Source organism: Mercenaria mercenaria, chromosome 13, assembly GCF_021730395.1.
Source record: "Mercenaria mercenaria strain notata chromosome 13, MADL_Memer_1, whole genome shotgun sequence".
Lineage (NCBI taxonomy): Eukaryota > Metazoa > Mollusca > Bivalvia > Venerida > Veneridae > Mercenaria > Mercenaria mercenaria.
This window is the reverse complement of record NC_069373.1, coordinates 32326048-32348478: the sequence shown is the minus strand read 5'-3', so window position 1 is coordinate 32348478 and position 22431 is coordinate 32326048. Positions and strand designations below refer to the sequence as shown.

The window sequence follows — 22431 nt, the reverse complement described above, 5'->3', positions numbered from 1 at the left end:
TAATACACAATAACATAAAATCTGCACACACCCGTTAAGTGACTTAACGCAGTTCGTTTGTTTAAATTTATTTGTCATGCATATAAGACAATTGTCAATAGTGTTATAGTTTATAGCTAGAGACAGATAAGGAAATGATTACATCTATCTGGTTATTAGTGCTTATAAATTATGTTGACACCACTGAAGACAAAACTGATATCTGCGCAAAGGAATATATGGTTCAGATTGAGGAAAAATGGTTGGAATATGTCAAACAACGATCGGAAGAGTTGGGTTGGAAATACAAAAAGAAGGTAGTATTGAAAAATATTATATGACATTGTTCACCGAACGAAATCTTCTTTTTTAAAACTTTATGTAGTACATGAACGCTTTGTGTTAAAGGTACATACCAAGCCGTTATTTCTTTATGTAATCAATATATGAAAGATTAAATATATGAAGGAATTCTATATTTAGGACTTTAAAAAATATTAAATTATATCTATGTTACCGGTGGTGGCATGGCCGAAAACGATTGTATTGTGGTTGAATTTATGAGTTGTCTCGAATACACGAGTCGAATAAATAGCATGCCAATGATTGTATCGAGAATACCATTTAAATTCTTTATACCCTGAATTAATGTGCTTTCAAATTTCACCTGCAAACTTATACTGGAAATCTGTCTTACACTGTAGAAACAAAGTGAATAAAATCAGTTGAAAGATCCTTTGGAATTCCAGAATGCAAGCAAAAACAATAATATCAGGCTCGTAACGGAAAGTGTAACTCTCCTCACGCCCCTATTACCGGCTTCAGCGTAATTCTATAATACGTGTATTGAATGGACTCCATGAACCCAAAGGACCAGAAAATATAACAACACTTAGTCCAAGTACGGGGAGACATTTTACAGCCGCCTCACGGCACTTAAACATTGATGTTGTGATAGTTAATAAACACTGTAAGATTATCCTTTGGAATTATAGAAGGCAACCAAAGATGGATTATAGCAGACTCGGTTTGAATGTGTCTGTTCATGACAGGTAATGCAAAGAAAGTGCAACACCCTTCATGTCCCCTAGCACCGGCTTCTGTGGAATTCTATTACACATACATTGAATGGACTCCATGATGTAAATGGATTTTTTTTTATTTAATGATAAAACGATTATTGCGTCATGTCTAATGTTCGGTCAGTATGGCTACACCCTCGTTCAATATCTCCTTTTCTAGGTCGATACATCCCTACATCAACATCTCTACGGCAATAACTGTACAGTATTGAAAAAGGGATAATAGAAATTGTTAGCTTTAAGGTTCATTTATCAACTCCACTAAAAGGCAATCATTATATAATGCTTGGTATGTTGTAAAAAAGGGTATAAACCCGTTTGAATGATTAAAGTTACATAGACATTATTTTACAGATTGTATCCAACATACATCTGTTTGAAGCTGAACACACAACAGATAAAAAGAGAAGTATACAGCACTTTAGACAAGATTTTGGAAAGAAGGTATGCAATCGAAACTTTGTAGATACATCAAGAAAATTTTAAACCCGAGATACCTTTTCCGCCCACTTCATAATTAGATAAACCGACTACTTCACCAGTTGTGATTCACATATCTGATACTTTATTGTGCCTTATTTAATTTACTGTGGCTTTGGATTTTCTGGAACTTCTTGTAACTGGTTTTTCTTATTCAAACGTATTTTGTTACTCTTTTTCTACAGCAAGTATTAGGCATTAAAATATTTTCCGGGGTTTTATTGTTATTGTCATAGTATTCTTTTCCTGTCCTCTTAACAAACACAAAAAATAGGACTATAAGTAATGACTTATTTTATGCTCCCCTACCAGCGAAGAGCAGTAAATGGTAACCGAACCGTCTGTCCAGTCGGTCTGTGTTTCGTCCGTCAGGGAAATAATTGCTTGACCTAAAAATATTGTGGGGGAAAGGGCAGCAGGTTTGCCACATAAAAATATATCACAAATCCACCGAAGAGCTTGGCCTAAAGCGTTGGACTATTTTGCATTTTTGACTGAATAAAATTTGAAGGGTGACAGACGCACTTTGACTTGAACTTAATAATTTTGATAGGAAACGAATCATTTAGATGTCATTTGGTCAGTAGGATCAAGGTGGAGCTAACATTTATTCAAATCATTTTAAGTTGGCATATTGTTACATATAAAAACCATAGCCTGGGATTTTATTTTGTCAATAGGGCCATATTGTTTAAGGCTTCACTGTCTGTCAGTCCGATCATATATCCGTCCGCATGTAGCTTACCCTCGCTTCTTGCCAGATTAGAATTAGTTCTCGTAGGAGGGATCTATCTGTGCATATTCTTGTGGGGTTTTTTTGCGGAGTTGAGACCTTTTCAGCTCACCTGTCACGTAGTGACAGGGTGAGCTTTTGAGATCGCCCTTCGTCCGTCGTCCGTCCGTCGTCCGTCCGTCCGCCCGTCGTCCGTCCAAAATTTCTTGTGAACAAGATAGAGACCACATTTTGCAAGCAATTTTGATCAAACTTGTACAAAACTTGTATTGGCATGATATCTCAGTTCCTTTCGAAAACTGACCAGATCCCATCATGGATTCTAGAGTTATTGCCCCTTAAAGGGCCAGAATATGCTATTTTTGTGCGTCAACAATTTCTTGTCTGCACGATAGCAGCTTCATTTATGATTTGAATTTAACCAAACTTGCACACAACTTGTATCACTATAAGATCTTGGTTCCTTTCTTGAACTGGCCAGATCCCATTATGGGTTCCAGAGTTATGGCCCCTGAAGAGCCAAAATGAGCTATTTTGACCTTGTTTGCACAATAGCAGTTTTATTTATGATTTGATTTTTACCAAATTTGCACACAAATTGTATCACTATAAGATCTTAGTTTCTTTCTTGAGCTGGCCAGATTCCAGTACGGGTTCCAGAGTTATGGCCCCTGAAAGGGCCGGATTAGCTATTTTGACCTTGTCTGTACAATAGCAGCTTCATTTATGATTTGATTTTAACCAAACTTGCACACAATTTGTATCACCACAAGATCTTGCTTCCTTTTTTGAACTGGCCAGATTCCAACATAGGTTCCAGAGTTATGGCCCCATAAAGGTCCAAAATCGGTTATTTTGGCTTTTGCAGCCATATAGAGACTTCATTTATGGTTTTATTTGAAACAAACTTCCAAAATATCTTCAACAACAATAAATCTTGGATTCCACGACAAATTAGATCCAGTCGTAGGTTCCAGAATTATTTTATATCTGATTACCTCCCCGGATTGTAATCAAAATGGATTTATATCAGTAAGTACTTATAGGACTTATTTGAAATTTCATTATTGTTATTAGTTGGACTGAGACAATCAGGGTAGATAACTATGGACTGATTTTATGTCAAATTACCTCCCTTTATTTCAAATTAAAATGGGTATATCTCCGTAACTAATGAAGATACTGATCTGAAATTTCATTTATGCCAACAGATTTATTTGGCAGATCCTTCTTTTGTTCATTTACAATATTTATTTTTTTAATTACTTCCCTTTTACGTTACTATAAATAGCTTATTTTTAGTAACTTTTTTATTATTAGCCATAGGGAAAAACCGAGACCTCTTTTCTGCGGTACAACATGGATGGTACCTCCAATTTTTAGGTGTATTTTGGCATATCTTATACCTTATAAGAATTTTTTTTCTGTTTGGTTAAATTTCTTCCCTTTGTTGTTCCTGTCCTTTGGATTTAGATATTTTAGAGGACCTTCTTGTCCTCAAGTGCAATGATAACAGGTGAGCGATATAGGGCCATCATGGCCTTCTTGTTTAAGTCGTTATTAAATAATATTTGTTCGGACTATTTCCTCGTGGTATTATCGTGGTTTGGATGAAACTTCATAGGAATGATTGTACTAAGCTTTGTTGCTGTCCAAATTTCAATACAATTTGAATTTATTTCTAGCTGTACATGTAATTGGTTTATGTTTCGCACAGTTTTGACCCGTTAAAGGTCATTTTCGTACATGATTTGAAAGACCGATCAGTAGCAAGTTTAGTTACGCTCACATTATAGGTTTTATTGTTAAGGACTTTTCACAGAGTTATAGTACATTGATTTTATACTAAAAAAATGTCATAGCGCCATTCATTATTTCAAATATATGTTTTTCTGTTGTAAGCATACATTTATTTCCACGTTCTGTTTTGTTAAAATTCTTTTATAATCATTCAATATCACAGACCTTGGGGGCATGTGTCAGTTTACAGCGAAATCTTTTATTGTTCATTTGTTCATTTAACATATAATGTTTTTCTTTTAACAATGCTCAGAGTAATACAATTACAGGTATTACAAGTAGAATCCAGGGCATGTTCTAAGTTGCGTTTTGTTCCTTGGTTGAACGAATCTCCAGCACCCCCAAACTTTAAACAGTGGCTTCTAACAACTAGATCAGAACCTAAGGTAGATGTGGCAGTTCTTTTTCTATAAACAGCGTTTTCATATTAAGCGAAAATGTTGTTACCCTTCTTATGCTATTGCCAAAGGTTTCCTGAATAATTTATAATAAATATTGCAAATAATAAATACTTTCCTACATGAACTTTGTAGTGTATTTACATGTGTCGTCCTGATAATAAATATTGTTCTAGCGTCAACGCGTTTTAAAGCTAAAACGTTAGTTACGAATTCACATGGCGAGGATAACGGTTGTTTACATTGTCTTCTAACTCTGACCCATGGTTAGGAATATACAATATGAATTTTTGAACCTGGTCTTGTGTATACACGAAAAATGTGTTATTCAACATGTATAATAATAACATTTTCGTGCAAAATTTACGCGGCTAAAACTCATTTTCCCCGCTTGCTGTTCCAAAGTAATGACCCGCTAAGTTTCTTCAATTTGTTTTGTTGTGTTCTTGCTGTCTGTATGCTTTATTATGTCTATGTATGTTAGAACCACTGACCTAACGTAAGCCAGCTGGACGGCTTCCTCACATGAAGAATTCAACACTCCGGGTTAGGCTCAAACTAACGTTGGTGAGGAGGTGATTGAAATCAGCAACTTAAAGACTCGACCACGAAAGCCCCTGCAGGCTATTTTATGCCGATTCTTTTCATAGAACATGACTATTCCTTTTACATTTGTGTCCTTGCTTTTTTAATGTTAACATTGCAGAAAATCTCAAGACAATGCTTTCAGAAAATTACATGATGTATATTTTAAATGACAACAATATTTATCGATAAGACTTACATCGTAAGATTTTTACAACTTTGGCTTCTTACAGTTGAGAAAAACTTGGCCATACTATGGAATGAACATACAAGAAGCATGGTCCATGGGATTGACGGGACAAGACATTAAGGTGGCGATTGTTGACAGTGGTGTGGAACTAAAACATAAAGATCTGGAAAAAAATATTGTAAGTTTTAGATTACACTTATTTGAAACAGGGCATGCCAGACGGAACTCTTATTTAAGAATTAGGTCTGTCATTCAGCGTTTTTATAATCGATGTGCGATTATGTGGTTATCTTTTATGGGTTCTTCAATGTAATTAAGGGTATTTTAAGGTGGAGGTAAGTTATATCATAAGTGTAGAATGATATCAACCACTCTTTTATACCAGGGGTTTAATTTAATAGTGAGGAAATGCGAATGAGTTGTTTGATAAACCTATTAGTCTCGAAGAAATTAATAAGGCCGTTTAAACTTTGAGAAGGGGAAGATCTCCTGGTAGAATAAATATATTTCGTTGAAGCTATTGATATTTAATTTTCACATATTTTTGTTGTATCTAATTGTATCTTTGATAGCGATTAATTTGCTGAATCGTAGACATGAGATATAATAATACCAAAAAAATAAGAAGGGTGATGTTAACAAATAACAATCGTAATGATTATACAGGGATTACACGAAACAGCTGTAATCAGACATTGTGAAGAAAATAGTTTATAATAGTATATTTTCTTATTTAAAACAGGAAAATTGTTTATTTTATGTCAGTTGTTAAAAAATATTTAAATGATACCAATAGTTTAAATTGTGTTTTTGTGGATCTTAAGAAAGCGTTTGATTGTGTATAGGAATGTTTTATGGTTTAAATTACAAAAAAAAGTATATATTTAAGGTAAAGTGCTTCGTATTGTCAGAGATATGTATAATAAATTAAATCTTTTATAAGATATTGTAATACTTTATCCGATTTTTGATATGCAGTGGAATTATGCCAAGGGGGAGGTGGCGGTGGGACTAGTTTCGCTAATTGTATTCTCCCTGTTTTATTTTTATGGTGTGGAATGGTTTTCACAGCATGATATCAACAGTGGTTTGCAAATAAATTACATTATACAATGTACTAATGCTGCTTTTATTTATTTATGACATGGTTATGTTGGGTTATGCACCAGAAGACCTAAATAAAAGCCTGTTATAAACATTGCCAAAAGTGGAGCCTTGATGTTAATATGGACAATACCATGGTAGTTATTTTAAGAAAACGTGGCGGTTTATTGCTACATAAAGAGTATTTGTCAAATGGTCAAAAACTGGACGTCGTGAATGATTTCAATTATCTGGGTATTGTTTACAGTTATACAGACACTTTTCTCTCGGATTTTATGGCGAATTTAAGAGGGACGGTGCTTAAAGACAATGGTAATAACTTTAAGACAATGGTTATAACGTACAGAGTATAGCGAAACCGGGATGCAATGGCTTATATTTATCTTTGATTACAATTGTAGACCCTATATGTATTTTTCTTTTGAACAGGACAGAAAACTGTCTACAAGCTTTGCAGAGGATGATTCGAAAGACGGAAATACAGAAAGGTTACATTCTTATCCAGAGACAGACGTATACACAAGGTATGGTATTTCAAAAATAAGATAAACGGCAAAAAAAGTATATATATATATATATATATATTTTAGTTTTATACAGACACCAAACAAAACTTATTTGTTTTTAGCAGTACTGGAATGTAACATCTTATAGGTCACTTGATTAAGATATAAAAAGGATGAAAGTGTGTACTAGTACATACAGATGATACTGAAAAATTATTAACTATCGCAAAATGCATCATTAACTTTACCTTCGTCTGCCCAAGAACGGAGTAGATTGAATGAGACATACATGTGTATTTATTGCTCAATGGAAGCCTCTTTTTAAATGTGTGAGGACATCACATGTAGAAAGTGAGAGTATAATACCTTATATATGTACTTTTAGTCACGGAACAAAAGCTGCAGGGCTTGTGGCGGCAGAATTTGGTAATGGGGATTGCTCCGCAGGAGTGGCGTTTAATGCTACGATAATTTGTAAGTAAATGTTTCTATAACCTTATTACTTACTAGTTTTTTTTTTACTTTCTTTAAAGTAATTCATTCTATATTCTATTTTAAAAAATAAAGAAATCCCGTTATCGATTGTATGTAATGTCTATAACAAGTTTTCTCCAAAATGAGGCCAGGCGTCTCTTATTTTCAGCACTGAAAGTATTTAAGTGCAAAGAAACAAGCTGCATCACGCATTCTGGTGTAATATTTCCAGACGACCATATAGCGCAGGCTCTTGAATATAAAAGAAATGAAATAGATATATACTCCTGCAGCTTCGGACTTGCGAATATGTTTTCCGAATCTACAAGTCATATTAAAGCAGTATTGAAAGAAGGCGTTGCAGAGGTATCAAAAGTTTAATTGTTTTTATTTGTTTGCTTTTTTTCTTTTTAATTTTTGCTTGTATTAATGCTAATTCATTTTACATTGCCAATGCAATATTTCTTCAATCAAACAGATTTTGTATTGACAAAAGTCAAATACGGACCAACCTATATAAGTAAGACAAACGGTACAGGTATATACCGAGTAAGTGTTTTATCAATGGAGAGCACTCCAAGTTCTCTTCCTTCCCATGAGACAATTCTTATTGACTTGATGAACCACCATATACCCAGCTAAACGAACTCGATCTAAATTTCCTGATGATTTTCGAACACTGTACTCTGGGAGTTAAGTGATACGAAACTGGCGTCCTTAAGCACTCTGAAATGGTTCCAAAGCTTACATTATAGGACTGTACGGACTGTACTTTAGGACAGATATATTGACTTTAACTCCGAAATATTGTTTTTAATTCATCGTTTCGTTTTTTCTTAAGGGTCGAAAAGGAAAAGGCAGCATATATGTATTTTCTGCCGGGAATCGTGGAAACGTGTATGATTGCAATACTGTACCGTACACAAACAGTATTTACACCATCACCATAGCAAGCGTCGGGAAAGGTGGCACCAAACCAAAATATTCCATGCCATGTTCTAGTGTACTTGCTTCGACTTACGGCGAGTATAACACTTATAACGGAACTAGATATTTGGTAAGAAATGCCAGACTTTCGTCAAGTAACTGATTTGTTCGTGTTAGAACGTAAACATTTGATCATCAACACTTTTATACGTTTTCTATATGAAGTTTTCCCAGATGGTGTTGCAAGACCAAGAAAGAGTTATTTTGGCATACGAATGAATTTCATAAACGTACTTTGCCTAATAAACATATCATAGCATATCAATCATTTTGCATTAAATACATTTACATTAATTGCCAAAATATTTCAACATGCATGGAGTAGACCAAGTGGCCTTTTCAGAGGAAGTCGTAACATGAAATATGTACGCTAAGTAAAAAAAAAAACAATATATTAGGTAATTTTTTATGGTGAAAGAAATAGCAAATTTAAACTAGTATAGGAAATATTCAAAAATATAATGAGTAAATTTGGAGGAGAAAATCAAAGGTTAGTACCTGAGATCAAAGTTTGGACCTCGTGATCCGTAGGCAGACCTTCTAACCACGTCTCAAAAGGGTTAACTCAACAGCTGGCCTATCAACCTACTGTCACTCACATATGTAACTACCCGACAGTTGGCTATTGTTTTGTGTGTACAGATACTCCCTACACACATTTAAAAAACCTGATTTTACCGAATCAAAGTTTTATCATCTCAACCGGTCATATTATCCACTCGTTTAGGAGACAACAACTTTGGACGATAAATGCGACAAGTTCACTGGTACCTCAGCGTCCGCCGCTCTAGCATCTGGGATAATCGCACTTGTGTTGCAAGCTAAGTATGTACTACTATATATGCTATATTTCAAGTGTGTTCAATCCGATCAATGCCCGTTAAGTAAACATGTACGTGTAATAAGTTAAAAATGATTGTTTGGGTTTAACGCCGTTTTTCAACAGTATTTCAGTCATGTAACGGCGGGCTGTTAACCTAACCAGTGTTCCTGGATTCTGTACCAGTACAAACCTGTTCTCCGCAAGTAACTGCCAACTTCCCCACATGAATCAGAGGTGGAGGAATAATGATTTCAGACACGATGTCGTTTATCAAATATTATCACATGTTTGACGTCGCGGGAGTGTAGTAAAGCCATTAAAGAAAAATTATAATACACTAGTGTAATAAAGCTTTGAAGTCGACGTCATTTATAATATAGGCGACGTCGGTCAAATTGTCTTGTTTATATAGTAAAAGAAAGTCGATTTTTTGATGTTTCGACAAGAAAGGCTTACATGTGATAAAAAGAATATTACATTTGTGACTTTCCACATTGAATTTAAACGAGTTGAATAAAATTGATTAATAAATTCCACACCCTATAAACGACTGTAGCCCCCCTCTTCCTCTTGCGAGTGATCAAAACAATAAACAGACACGCGAAAGGTAAGAATCGTCTTCAAATTCATTATTTTGCTTTACACTGTATGTTTATTAAAGTTTAACGATAAGTCTAACATAAATATGTGTATATGGTGATATAATAGATGAAACTGACAGGTAATGTTTACAAAATGTTGACTAATCACACTCATTGCATGAAAATTCACTCGACCAAGTCACGAAACTGATAAAGATTACGCCAAATTGATTTGTAATCCAATTTTCCATGATGCTTTCTGTAATATGTATGCATACTCTATAAATATATGTAAATAAAATGTTTCGTATTTATTGCGTTTTTGAATGAAATAATTTTTTATCTAGTCTGTGTAAAAACATTAACTGTATGCCGACTTGCCAATTTTGATATTTGATCTGAACGCGTATTTGCGAGTGATACTGTATTCCATCTTGCGAGTACAGTAGGCGATTTATGTCCTTTAAATGCTTCAATGAAATTTTAAATGCAAACAAAATTGTGTCTTTTGATCAGTCGTCATGTTTATAATGTCATTTAATGTCTACCTCCTCGTGCGATACTTGTACTAATCCATTGGGGGTGGGGATGGAGTGTCTGTGACTCGCTATCCTACTTAATAAAATAATTAATTGAATGCTTCAGCGTCGTTTACATGCAAGTATTCGGTGTTGGTTTTATACACATATGTCACAAACTGACATACGGGCCTCAATGTATCTGTAGTGTAAATACAGGTATTGCATCATCTTTGTGTAAATTTTTGAGTTGTTGAGGTAACTGTCAGATTTTACGCATAAAATACCTCTCATGTTTTTCTGTATTTCATAAGTTGAATTTCCATGTAAATTTTATTAAATTCGGTTCAGTAACAAGAAAGTTGGTATTTTATAAACTTCAGTAACTTATGTTTTTATCCCCAAAACCACTATAACGGGCCTTAAATTGTAAATATCAATCCGCGCCAAAGTAGTCAGATTTCCCGGCTATAATGTGATTCCCGTGAAAATGCAAATAATCAGAGTACACGCATAAGCCGTGAGTCCCATGAAATTTAGTATTTGACGGGACATTACCCTACAAATAGACTGGACTAGATATGCCTAGTGCACACCACTTTCGACATTAGAAGAATTTACATCTAATTGATATTATATTCATGCTAGCTTTTGTATTACGTTTATTTCGCATTACATCGTACTAATTTGTGATTATAAATAATAGCTGCAGTTTATCATTTCCTTATCTATAATTTTTCATCATAAACTTTTCATATCTTTTCTATACTTTAACTTTAGACTTGTTAGTAATTTTAGAAATAATGGAAGTAATAAGTGACGTATTCTAATCACGTGACGTATGAACTTAGTAGCACATAATATTTTGTATAAGTAGCACGTATTATTTATGGGAGCCTATGGAGGTATGGTGTACCCAAAGGAGCAGTTTTATGCCCTTACTTATTTGTTTTGCTATGGTGCTTACAATATGTTATATATTTTAGCTTCTTCCACCAGACAACTTTTACCTGGTGATGCTGTCACGACCCGGAAGTACAATACCCGAGGTTCATTTGTCTTCACTCGCTTGGATGTGATTTTCCCAGCGCAGAGCTTTTGTCCCATGGTTGTGCCGTAAACTGCAAAGACGATGATTTTTGTGATCCACTGAAGTCAGCTCAGGGATGCAATCACCTACCATCATAGGGAGCCAAAACGGAGTCAACGTATTCACGGTTTAAAGGGACTTTATTTGAAGATATTTTGTATTTTTGTGCTACTTAATGTTCAAAGTTAACGGAAACATCTGTGTCAACGAACAGTCAGTGTTAGAACTTTACACTTCACAAAAGAGTTACTGAGCTCAGAACTTTTTCTTTCTTTCTTATAATAAGATTTTTGTTTCACTTTTCATTTATTCATTGTAAATAATCATTTTCTGTAAATAAATTTGTAAATATTGTAATGGGTGTTGATTTGTTCTGATAGTTATTGTCCCCGGTACGTCCATCCTGTCACAGCATATACTATCATAAAATACGAATTAGAAACTGAAAGTATAAACAGGGTCCCTACTATTTCATGCAAGAAATAAACCGTCAATTCCCTACGAAAATCACGGTAATCTGACGATTTTAAAATAACTATGAGATGAGACAGGAGGGGACTATAGGTTGACTCCCGTCTGTCTGTCCGTCTGCAACAAAATGATCCTCTGATTTTTTAAAAAAAAACTATTTCACCCGCAAGTATCCTGCGAATAAACGTATAAATAGAAAAGGATAACGAAAACATTACCGGGAAAGTCGATTAAGTCCTTATTAGTAATTCAGAGTTTACTTCATGGTAAACTAGTCAACATGATTCAAAAGTAGTACAATTATTTTGTCACGAATGGCCTAATGGTTTAACTACCCGAGTCCCCCTTCCTCAATAATAACATAAACATGTTATCGTTATAAATACCGTGCGCGAGTAGTACAGCCGTCGTGATTACTACCTGTCAAGATTTACTGCTATTTCTCAGGTTAGAAATAATTTACATTTGATAGTGATAACACGTCAGGAATCTGTCCTTGCGGATTTGACCTGGTGACCTAGTTTTTGAGCCCTGATTACCCAATATCAAACTCGTCTAAGATTCTATTGATGGTAACATTATGACCAAGTTTCATTAAGATTGGACCAAAAGTGTGACCTCTCAGTGTTAACAGTCAAATTGTTGACGACGGACGAGGACGACGCACACAGGGTGATCACAAAAGCTCACCTTGAGCACTTCTTGCTCAGGTTAGGTTTTCCTCTAATGGCACTTCTGCTTGTAAAATGGGAACTTATTTCATTCGCAGAATGTATTTTCAGTAAAATAAGACAAGTTTCATGTTAAAGTTCGTGTGTTTATGGCAAATACAAAGACAAAACTAAAATAATGCTGTTTACTGTGCGACGCTATCAAGAAAGCGATTCACAAAGGATTAGTAGATTCAGTCTGTCGCCGTTTCACTCCAAATTACCCCATTCACTGTTCATATTTTCACATTTTATCAATTGTAGTTGCGATTATATACTGGTTTCAATGGTTTGAAATTCTAGAAAGTATAGAATTGTATACGACACATTGTCTAATTATGGTCTCATGATGGTGAACATTTGTGCCAAGTTACTTCAAAATCCCTTAATGCATAAAGAAGTTACGGCACTGACACAAAAAAGCAGACCATGTTTCACCTTTAGGTGTTACTTTAAAAAGAAAAAGGAAAATAATAAGATGGACATTAAGTACATATTGCCGATGTTTGTACGTAAACTTTGAGAGAGGTAGGTGTAATAGCATTGAAGTAATTGCACAACCAAATATATGAGGACACATATACAAACAGACCGAACAGACAGACCGCATGTTGACTGCTATATTCCACCCTCCTTCAAACTTTGTTTGCGGGTTATAATTATGAAGAAGTACTACAGGACCATAGGAAACGCCGATATTTTATAAAGAAGTCACTCACAAACAGGCATACAGTCTTTTTACGAAACTCGCAAGGACTTGTACAGTATTTAAGCAAGCACGCATGCAATCAGGAAATAACACCGAATCTTCTTTCATTGACGGGTATGAACATATTGGAGAATTTATCAATGATTTTATTTTATTTTACCAAACTAGTATTGTTTCTTCGTCCATGAAACAGTGAAATTTACATGTAGGTCAGTCTTCAAGCAAGAAAATAAGTACTTTTGACGCCGACAATGTATAATTCTGGACAAAATCTGTGATCAATCAAGTTTTTTGCTATAATTCTACCTGTCATCAGACTAACACATTATATACAGAAACAAATCATGTTCAGCTTCCAATAAAATGTAAATATACATACCTTCAAAGCAAATCAGTCACTTTAAAATGTTATTTTTTAACTTTTAGCTGTCAGTTTATTGTTTTGATCACTCGCAAGAGGAAGAGGGGGCTACAGTCGTTTATAGGGTGTGAATTCAATATGAAAAGACACTCATGTAATATCCTTTATGTCACGGAGAACATAAGCCCCGCCCGAGGATCGAACTCACGATCCCGCGATCCGTAGACCAACGCTCTTACCTACTGAGCTTAACGGGCGGGTGTTAAATGTTGATTATGTTAACGCATACATTAAATGACAAAATATTTTCTTAAGTTCTAAATAAAATTGTAGAATAACCATAACGAGAGTCAGTTCAATCATTGCTAACTGTTTATATGCCTTTTATAATCATCAAATTGGTATTGAAGTGATCGCTTTCTCTATTATTCAACTACATGAAATCATTAATATTCGTGGGGGACTAATTTTCGTGGACTTCGTGGTTGAGTCAATCCACGAAATTTAATCCCAACGAAAACGTAAAATTTCCATTCATTTTATATTCAAAATTTGAAATCCACGAATTCATATCCCAACGAAATTCCGTTTTGACCAAAACCACGAAATTTGATGCCCACGAAATTAAATGATTTTACAGTATTATATGATTTTACGGTCTCCAAATATATAAAGTGCTTGTCCATAAGGTGTGTTGTTGACAGGTCTATAGTTCAACACTAACTTAGCTTAGCCAAACTTGAAGAATAATATGGAAATGTATTTCTGTTGTCTATTATTTAATTAATTTTATTTTTGATAAATTATTGAATGCCTTGCCAGTTCTTTCGGTCTTCTGGTATATTTTTGACTATCAAGCAATTCAATAGGCGTATAATATAAACGTAGATATGTTTCAGTAAAAACTTGACATGGAGGGATGTACAGCACATTGTGGTGATGTCATCATCCTTTGAAAGATTGAAATACCATAGACAGACTGCAGAAAACGGCAACGGCCTAACATGTATGATCATTTGCGTCACTTTTTAAAAAAAAATTTAAGGGTAAGTGTTTGAAATACGGAAAAACGAATTTTTAAGTAAGAAACCTTTTAAAATCATCGTCAGTTAAAATTTATCATATGGGGCGCTGTCTCAATGCAATGTTGAAGAGATTCTAGGTGACTTCTATCATTACAGATAATCCTCACTTTGGTTTCGGACTTATGGATGCAGCAAAGGCCATTTTACTGGCACAGAACTGGACAACTGTTCCTGAAATGATGAGTTTAACATTAAATTTTCAAAGGTACACTTTCATACAATTTGTCTAACAAGTCTCTGATCATGAATCTGAATCTTGAATCTGAACAAATTCAGCAAACGAAATGATACGTTTTCTATAATTGAGCCACGCCATGAGAAAACCAACATAGTACATTTGCGACCAGCATCAATCCGGATCAAGTTGTAAATGCTCAGAACACAACGGTGTATTTTGTTAATTTGACGGCCAGTTCGTATATAATTTGGACGGGATGTACATCGTTTCCTATATTTTTGTGTAGGTAATGGGGAAGGAGCACGTTGCGTTGGCCTTGTCCTTCCGTCCGACTTTGTGTCGTGTATCTCAAAAAGTATTTGACACACATTAATCGAACCTCATAGGATTGTTATTCAGCATGTGTAGCACCTGGTGTTTTATTTGAAATCTTGCACATTCAGACTAGATACCTTGACTTAGTCATAAAGACGCATAAAAAGAGCCTAAAATTGTGTCACATATATCTCAAAAAGTATTTGATCCATTATAATGAACATTACAGTATATCATTCAGCATATGTAGTTGTTCACCTGGGGCCGTATTCATAAAGCATCTTAAGTATAAGTATAAGAAATTGTTTATTTTCATAAGTATTACTTAAGTGAGAAATTTATTTTACTGAAGTATATTTGTTATTCATAAACCAATTTAATAAGTAATTCTTGGCTTTTATTGTGGACGAAAACATTAAAAAAAACATTAATTTCAGACAGATACAACATGCACAATTATGTTTAAAGTGCTATTATCTGAAAAACAGCACTTAAATCGTACTCACGACGCCATTTTGTTTTCTGACTTTAGTCATTTCTTACGTATCCTAAGTTTAAGCTGTTTTATGAATAGTACTTAAGTTTTTTACTTAGACTTAAGCTGAAATCACAACAAACTTAAGTAAAATCTTCAACTTAAGTCAAAAATTATACTTAAGATGCTTTATGAATACGGCCCCTGGGGTTTTGTTAAAGATTTCATTCATTCAGGCCTTGACTGTTTAAAAATATGCATATTATAAAATGACATTAAAGTTTTTATAGCATATATCTTTAAAGGCATTTGACATAACGTTATGAAACATAATAGGAATAGTATTCAGCATTTGAAGTTATGCACTTAAGGTTTTGTTTGGGATATCTGTCCCTCAGGCGAAAGTATGGCCCTTGATAAGGTATTAAACAATATGCATTAATGACATAAACGTTTGTGTTACATGTATCTCTTAAAGTATTTGACTTAAAAATCATAAAAGGTAAGGGTATATTTTTCGGAATCACAGAGCACCACATACACTGCTTCAGAGCCACGAATGTGCAAAGTAGGCCCACAAGAAAAAGAAGCTGTAACGGAAAAATATTAAAAGACGGATTGCTTCAAAAATCCAACAAGTACATTTAAAAAAAAAAAAACAGAGAGGAAGGGGGTAGAAAAGGGGTGGGAGTTGAAGGGAAAGAAACGCTAACAACAAACAGGACAACATACGCAACACAAAATATAATAAGACGGACAGAAAACAAGTTGAAAATAGGCGCACCGCCTTGGAACGGTCCATAACCTATATAAAGGCGACTGGGGGATTAAACGCGTTTAGAGTCATAAAAAATACAGTATTATTATATAGCATGTGAAGTTGTGCAGGTGGTGTTCTGTTTGGGATTTCTCCCAGCCAGACCAGAGTTATGGTTCTTGAAAAATACACATAAAGAGCTTAAAAGTTTGCATGTTAAGTGACAGTAAGGGGGCACCTATGTTCTATGGACACACATCTAGTTCCCTTTGATTTGGTTATGGACACCGTAGTGCATTACTGACGACGTTTAAAATTTTCTACGGCTCAGCTTTATTGGCTTGAAGATGCAAGGGTCATATAGAATGCATGCGAATATCATTCTGTTTGCTTTAGATCACCCAGAAAAAATGTACGTGTGTACGAAGTACGTTCCAAAAGTTGTGGCAGATGTTGTTTACAATATATTGAGCATGTAAGAGTCAACCTTGTCTACAACATACAAATACGTCTGGAGAGCCATCTTGAAATCAGTCTGAGCTCGCCATCAGGGACACGGTCGGTTCTTTTGCACAGAGTTAAAAGGCAGTCAGATAAAAGTAACAGTATCGTCAGAAATTGGAATTTCACATCAGTGCAGTTTTGGGGAGAAAAACCGTACGGGAACTGGACTTTGCGCATGAAATTTCGTGGCGTGCAATACACTGATGATGTCAGTAAGTGTAAATTTATAATGAAGTTCTAATGTCTATATCATCGAATAGTAAAATTATCTTTGAAAATATATAGATTTATCGCATATACATACTAAACAATAAATGTTGTACTCTTTTCATTGTTAACGGTTGAACAAAACACTCGTGTTCAATGATTCGCATTGGGACCTACTAAGACTTAAAATCACGTAAGCATGTTTTTTTCTTCTCAGTATGTTTATTTTCGACTCGAAAATGCTATAAAATGTTCTGTCACATAAACTGCATGACACATGAGTAATTAGTGTTGTTACTTTTTTCGAGAAGCGCATAAAAGCCACACGATTGTATGCATAACATGTAATTAAAACTGCCAATGACTAGCAAGAAAGAAACATTCTCTAGGTTTGCACAAGACATTTCTACACACGTAGACATGATTCATAACAGTGATTTAGATATGATTCTAATATGATACAGTCATGTTCATTTTCGTTCATGGCAATATATGTGCCATGTGCTACTATATTCGATCTAGATATGAGATGTTTCAGACTCAAAATTATTTAATATAACTGTGTTACACTTAGCAATTAGCCCACTCCCACGCAAAATAATTCATTATACGTCTACGCACTCGTAAATTAACGCGTAAGCATTCGACCACGACGTCACGTCGGCCTTTAATTTGACGAAAAAAATATATATAACAAAGACATTAATATACGGTATACCTACGCACTCTGGAATCGGATATATACTAAGTATAATAATTTAACTAAACGGCCTCGTGAACTTATGTAACAGGCATATAACCCCTTTGTCGTGTTTAAAATATATTAAAACATGTTTTTTCTATATACTATTTCTAAAGTATTGAATTTCAAATGTGCAAACTCATTCATTTCCCTTCGCTGAGAATAAATGTAATTTGGTTTTTACAACGTAGCTGTTACATATACAATGCAGTTATTTAAAGTCATTACTAAAATTTGCGTTGAAATAACAAAGGTTTTAAACAAATACCAAAGTATTTCTTCATCTTAAGGCAAGTAACAACAGCAGTAGTAGAAAATTATATAAAACTTTTAAATATTAGTATTAGTTGCAGTGATATAACATATAATATTCCAGACGTGTTTTGGCTTGGACCTGCTTCTCTGACATTGTATGGTACTATAGCGGACCCATATTCAAATGTTGCACGTGTCTCAACATTCTATGAAGCTAATTGTAAAACCTGGAGTGATCGTCAGGATATATCATCAACGGCCAGTACTACACAACATGATAGCGAAGGTGGTTTGGAACCTGAAGTCTTACCTGAAGACGAGAAATACCTCTTTATGAATGTAGTTAGCATTGCTTTTTGTTTATGTGTTATTTTATGCGTATGTTTTGTTACCTGTCTTAGTACACACAAACCACCAGTTGAACAGTGATCATTGGGTCATGTAAATTGTTTTATTCTCTGTGGGCATAGATGTTTGATTATTCGAAGACATGTGGGAAACACATATGCGTCGGTATATCTAAATGGAAAAATGTCAAGTTATTCTGCACGATCTGATATTCAGAGTTATGTTTAACAAGTACAGGCTGAACGTGCGCGTCTAAATTGTGTGGACATTACATTGTGCTGAATGTTGGCACTCGAATTTATTAAAACAAAGTATGAATAATCCTACACTATAAACTTACAAATATGTGAAGTGTTCCAGTTAATTAATGAGATTCAGTCACATACAAGCACCGGTAACTTACCATGCATGAAGCTCCAATGTAAAACAAAAAATCAGTAAGCTAGAGAGTTGTTGATACGCAGTATGCGAGGGATTTAACAGTCCTGAATAATTGGCAGTAAAATATTTAAAACTTTTCCACTGTTTGGCAATGTGTAATTGTTGTGCATTATAAAAGGAGATTAGTAAATATTCAGTCCTGAATTAATTGGCAGTAAAATATTTAAAACTTTTCCACTGTGGCAATGTGTAATTGTTGTGCATTATGAAAGGAGGTTAGTAAATATTCAGTCCTGCATTAATTGGCAGTAAAATATTTAAAACTTTTCCACTGTTTGGCAATGTGTAATTGTTTTGCATTATAAAAGGAGATTAGTAAATATTCAGTCCTGAATAATTTGGCAGTAAAATACTTAAAACTTATCCACTGTTTGGCAATGTGTAATTGTTGTGCATTATAAAAGGAGATTAGTAAATACTCAGTCCTGAATTAATTGGCAGTAAAATATTTAAAACTTTTCCACTGTTTGGCAATGTGTAATTGCTGTGCATTATAAAAGGAGATTAGTAGATATTCAGTCCTGAATTAATTGGCAGTAAAATATTTAAAACTTATCCACTGTTTGGCAATGTGTAATTGTTGTGCATTATAAAAGGAGATTAGTAAATATTCAGTCCTGAATTAATTGGCAGTAAAATATTTAAAACGTTTCCACTGTTTGGCAATGTGTAATTGTTGTGCATTATGAAAGGAGATTAGTAAATATTCAGTCCTGAATTAATTGGCAGTAAAATATTTAAAACTTTTCCACTGTTTGGCAATGTGTAATTGTTGTGCATTATAAAAGGAGATTAGTAAATATTCAGTCCTGAATTAATTGGCAGTAAAATATTTAAAACTTTTCCACTGTTTGGCAATGTGTAATTGTTGTGCATTATAAAAGGAGATTAGTAGATATTCAGTCCTGAATTAATTGGCAGTAAAATATTTAAAACTTTTCCACTGTTTGGCAATGTGTAATTGTTGTGCATTATAAAAGGAGATTAGTAAATATTCAGTCCTGAATTAATTGGCAGTAAAATATTTAAAACGTTTCCACTGTTAGGCAATGTGTAATTGTTGTGCATTATAAAAGGAGATTAGTAGATATTCAGTCCTGAATTAATTGGCAGTAAAATATTTAAAACGTTTCCACTGTTAGGCAATGTGTAATTGTTGTGCATTATAAAAGGAGATTAGTAGATATTCAGTCCTGAGTTAATTGGCAGTAAAATATTTAAAACTTTTCCACTGTTTGGCAATGTGTAATTGTTGTGCATTATGAAAGGAGATAAGTAAATATTCAGTCCTGCATTAATTGGCAGTAAAATATTTAAAACGTTTCCACTGTTTTGCAATGTGTTATTGTTGTGCATTATGAAAGGAGATTAGTAAATATTCAGTCCTGCATTAATTGGCAGTAAAATATTTAAAACGTTTCCACTGTTTGGCAATGTGTAATTGTTGTGCATTATGAAAGGAGATTAGTAAATATTCAGTCCTGAATTAATTGGCAGTAAAATATTTAAAATGTTTCCACCCTTTGTCAATGTGTCATTGTTGTGCATTATAAAAGGAGATTAGTAAATATTCAGTCCTGAATTAATTGGCAGTAAAATATTTAAAACTTTTCCACTGTTTGGCAATGTGTAATTGTTGTGCATTATGAAAGGAGATTAGCAAATATTCAGTCCTGAATTAATTGGCAGTAAAATATTTAAAACTTTTCCACTGTTAGGCAATGTGTAATTGTTGTGCATTATAAAAGGAGATTAGTAGATATTCAGTCCTGAATTAATTGGCAGTAAAATATTTAAAACGTTTCCACTGTTAGGCAATGTGTAATTGTTGTGCATTATAAAAGGAGATTAATAGATATTCAGTCCTGAGTTAATTGGCAGTAAAATATTTAAAACTTTTCCACTGTTTGGCAATGTGTAATTGTTGTGCATTATGAAAGGAGATAAGTAAATATTCAGTCCTGCATTAATTGGCAGTAAAATATTTAAAACGTTTCCACTGTTTGGCAATGTGTTATTGTTGTGTATTATGAAAGGAGATTAGTAAATATTCAGTCCTGCATTAATTGGCAGTAAAATATTTAAAACGTTTCCACTGTTTGGCAATGTGTAATTGTTGTGCATTATGAAAGGAGATTAGTAAATATTCAGTCCTGAATTAATTGGCAGTAAAATATTTAAAACGTTTCCACCCTTTGGCAATGTGTAATTGTTGTGCATTATAAAAGGAGATTAGTAAATATTCAGTCCTGAATTAATTGGCAGTAAAATATTTAAAACTTTTCCACTGTTTGGCAATGTGTAATTGTTGTGCATTATGAAAGGAGATTAGCAAATATTCAGTCCTGAATTAATTGGCAGTAAAATATTTAAAACTTTTCCACTGTTTGGCAATGTGTAATTGTTGTGCATTATAAAAGGAGATTAGCAAATATTCAGTCCTGAATTAATTGGCAGTAAAATATTTAAAACTTTTCCACTGTTTGGCAATGTGTAATTGTTGTGCATTATAAAAGGAGATTGGTAAATATTCGGGTCAGTACATTTTTTTTTATCATATTTGAACATTTTTACATATTGCACTGCCAGTTTGCAAACCTTTCCTTTGCCGTGTGACATTCATAAAGACACTTGCTACAAGTTGCTTTTTTATTTTACTTTCGTATATTGTATGTCGTTTACAGTTATATGTATACACTTTGTTAAATAAATCTAATTTATCTTTTCTCGTAGTTTCTTATGATGAGCTAGACTTACAAAGTCTGTTGAGATCGAGTATATGTAATAAAGTTTATTCTTTCTTCTTACCGACACTGATATTTTCTCAGAAAAACATTTTCTCTCTAGGCTTATCTCAACAATCAAAGGTAAAGATATTGTTGTTTTTTTTCCAGAATGTACTATTATAGAGGATTGATTTTATGGCCAAGTGCTTTACATTTAACCAGTCTAATTATGAGTGCGATGTGTATGAAAAAAAAATAAATTTTATTACTAAGCAAACATGACAATAAGCTAAGAATATGACTTCTAAGGCCTTAAAAGAAAACCATATTTGCGATCAAACTTGATTAAATTACATGCCATCGCCATTGCGAAGAAGTGCTATTTGATGGGAAAATATTCGACTGTTGGAAAAAATAGCAGTTTGGCTCGTGACTGATGACGATGCATGTCTTTAACTAGCACGATAACTGGTAGTGATACGGATAAAAATGGGATAGAAGTATGCTATTATAGAGAAGGGAAACGGTTTCAACTTCGACATAGTAAAATATGTGGAAATGCCGCCTGAACATCACCCTGCAGGAACTATACATCATAAGTCACCCGTCAGTCAAGAGCTTACACTTAAACGTTGTAAATAACAAAACCTCCTTTAGAATTTTAACTACATCTCGTGTGAACTTAAAGAAATACAGTACTGTTTTCAAAGTTGGCCTTAGATAAATCAATATAAGAATTTATAAATAAAGGAAAATTAAACATAGAAAGCATTTTTAACAATTATTTTAGAAAATATAATGATAACATATCTTAATA

At 33.9% G+C, this 22431-nt stretch overlaps 1 protein-coding gene across 2 annotated transcripts; it reads left to right on the top strand.

Annotated features, from left to right (window-relative positions):
• On the top strand, nt 1-21613 carry LOC123528967 (furin-like). 2 transcript variants are annotated; one of them, XM_053521465.1, is made up of 13 exons: nt 1-296; nt 1416-1505; nt 4344-4460; nt 5291-5425; nt 6781-6875; nt 7243-7331; nt 7564-7697; nt 8173-8388; nt 9046-9143; nt 14481-14587; nt 14763-14871; nt 16788-17107; nt 18221-21613. In XM_053521465.1, exons 1-13 carry the CDS (start codon nt 135-137, stop codon nt 18526-18528), a joined length of 1980 nt encoding a protein of 659 aa, XP_053377440.1. In that variant the 5' UTR covers nt 1-134; the 3' UTR covers nt 18529-21613. The 2 variants fall into 2 exon arrangements, with proteins under 2 accessions (XP_053377440.1, XP_053377439.1); XM_053521464.1 differs by having other exon boundaries at nt 2-296; nt 7501-7697.
• The last annotated feature ends 818 nt before the right edge of the window (nt 21614-22431 follow it).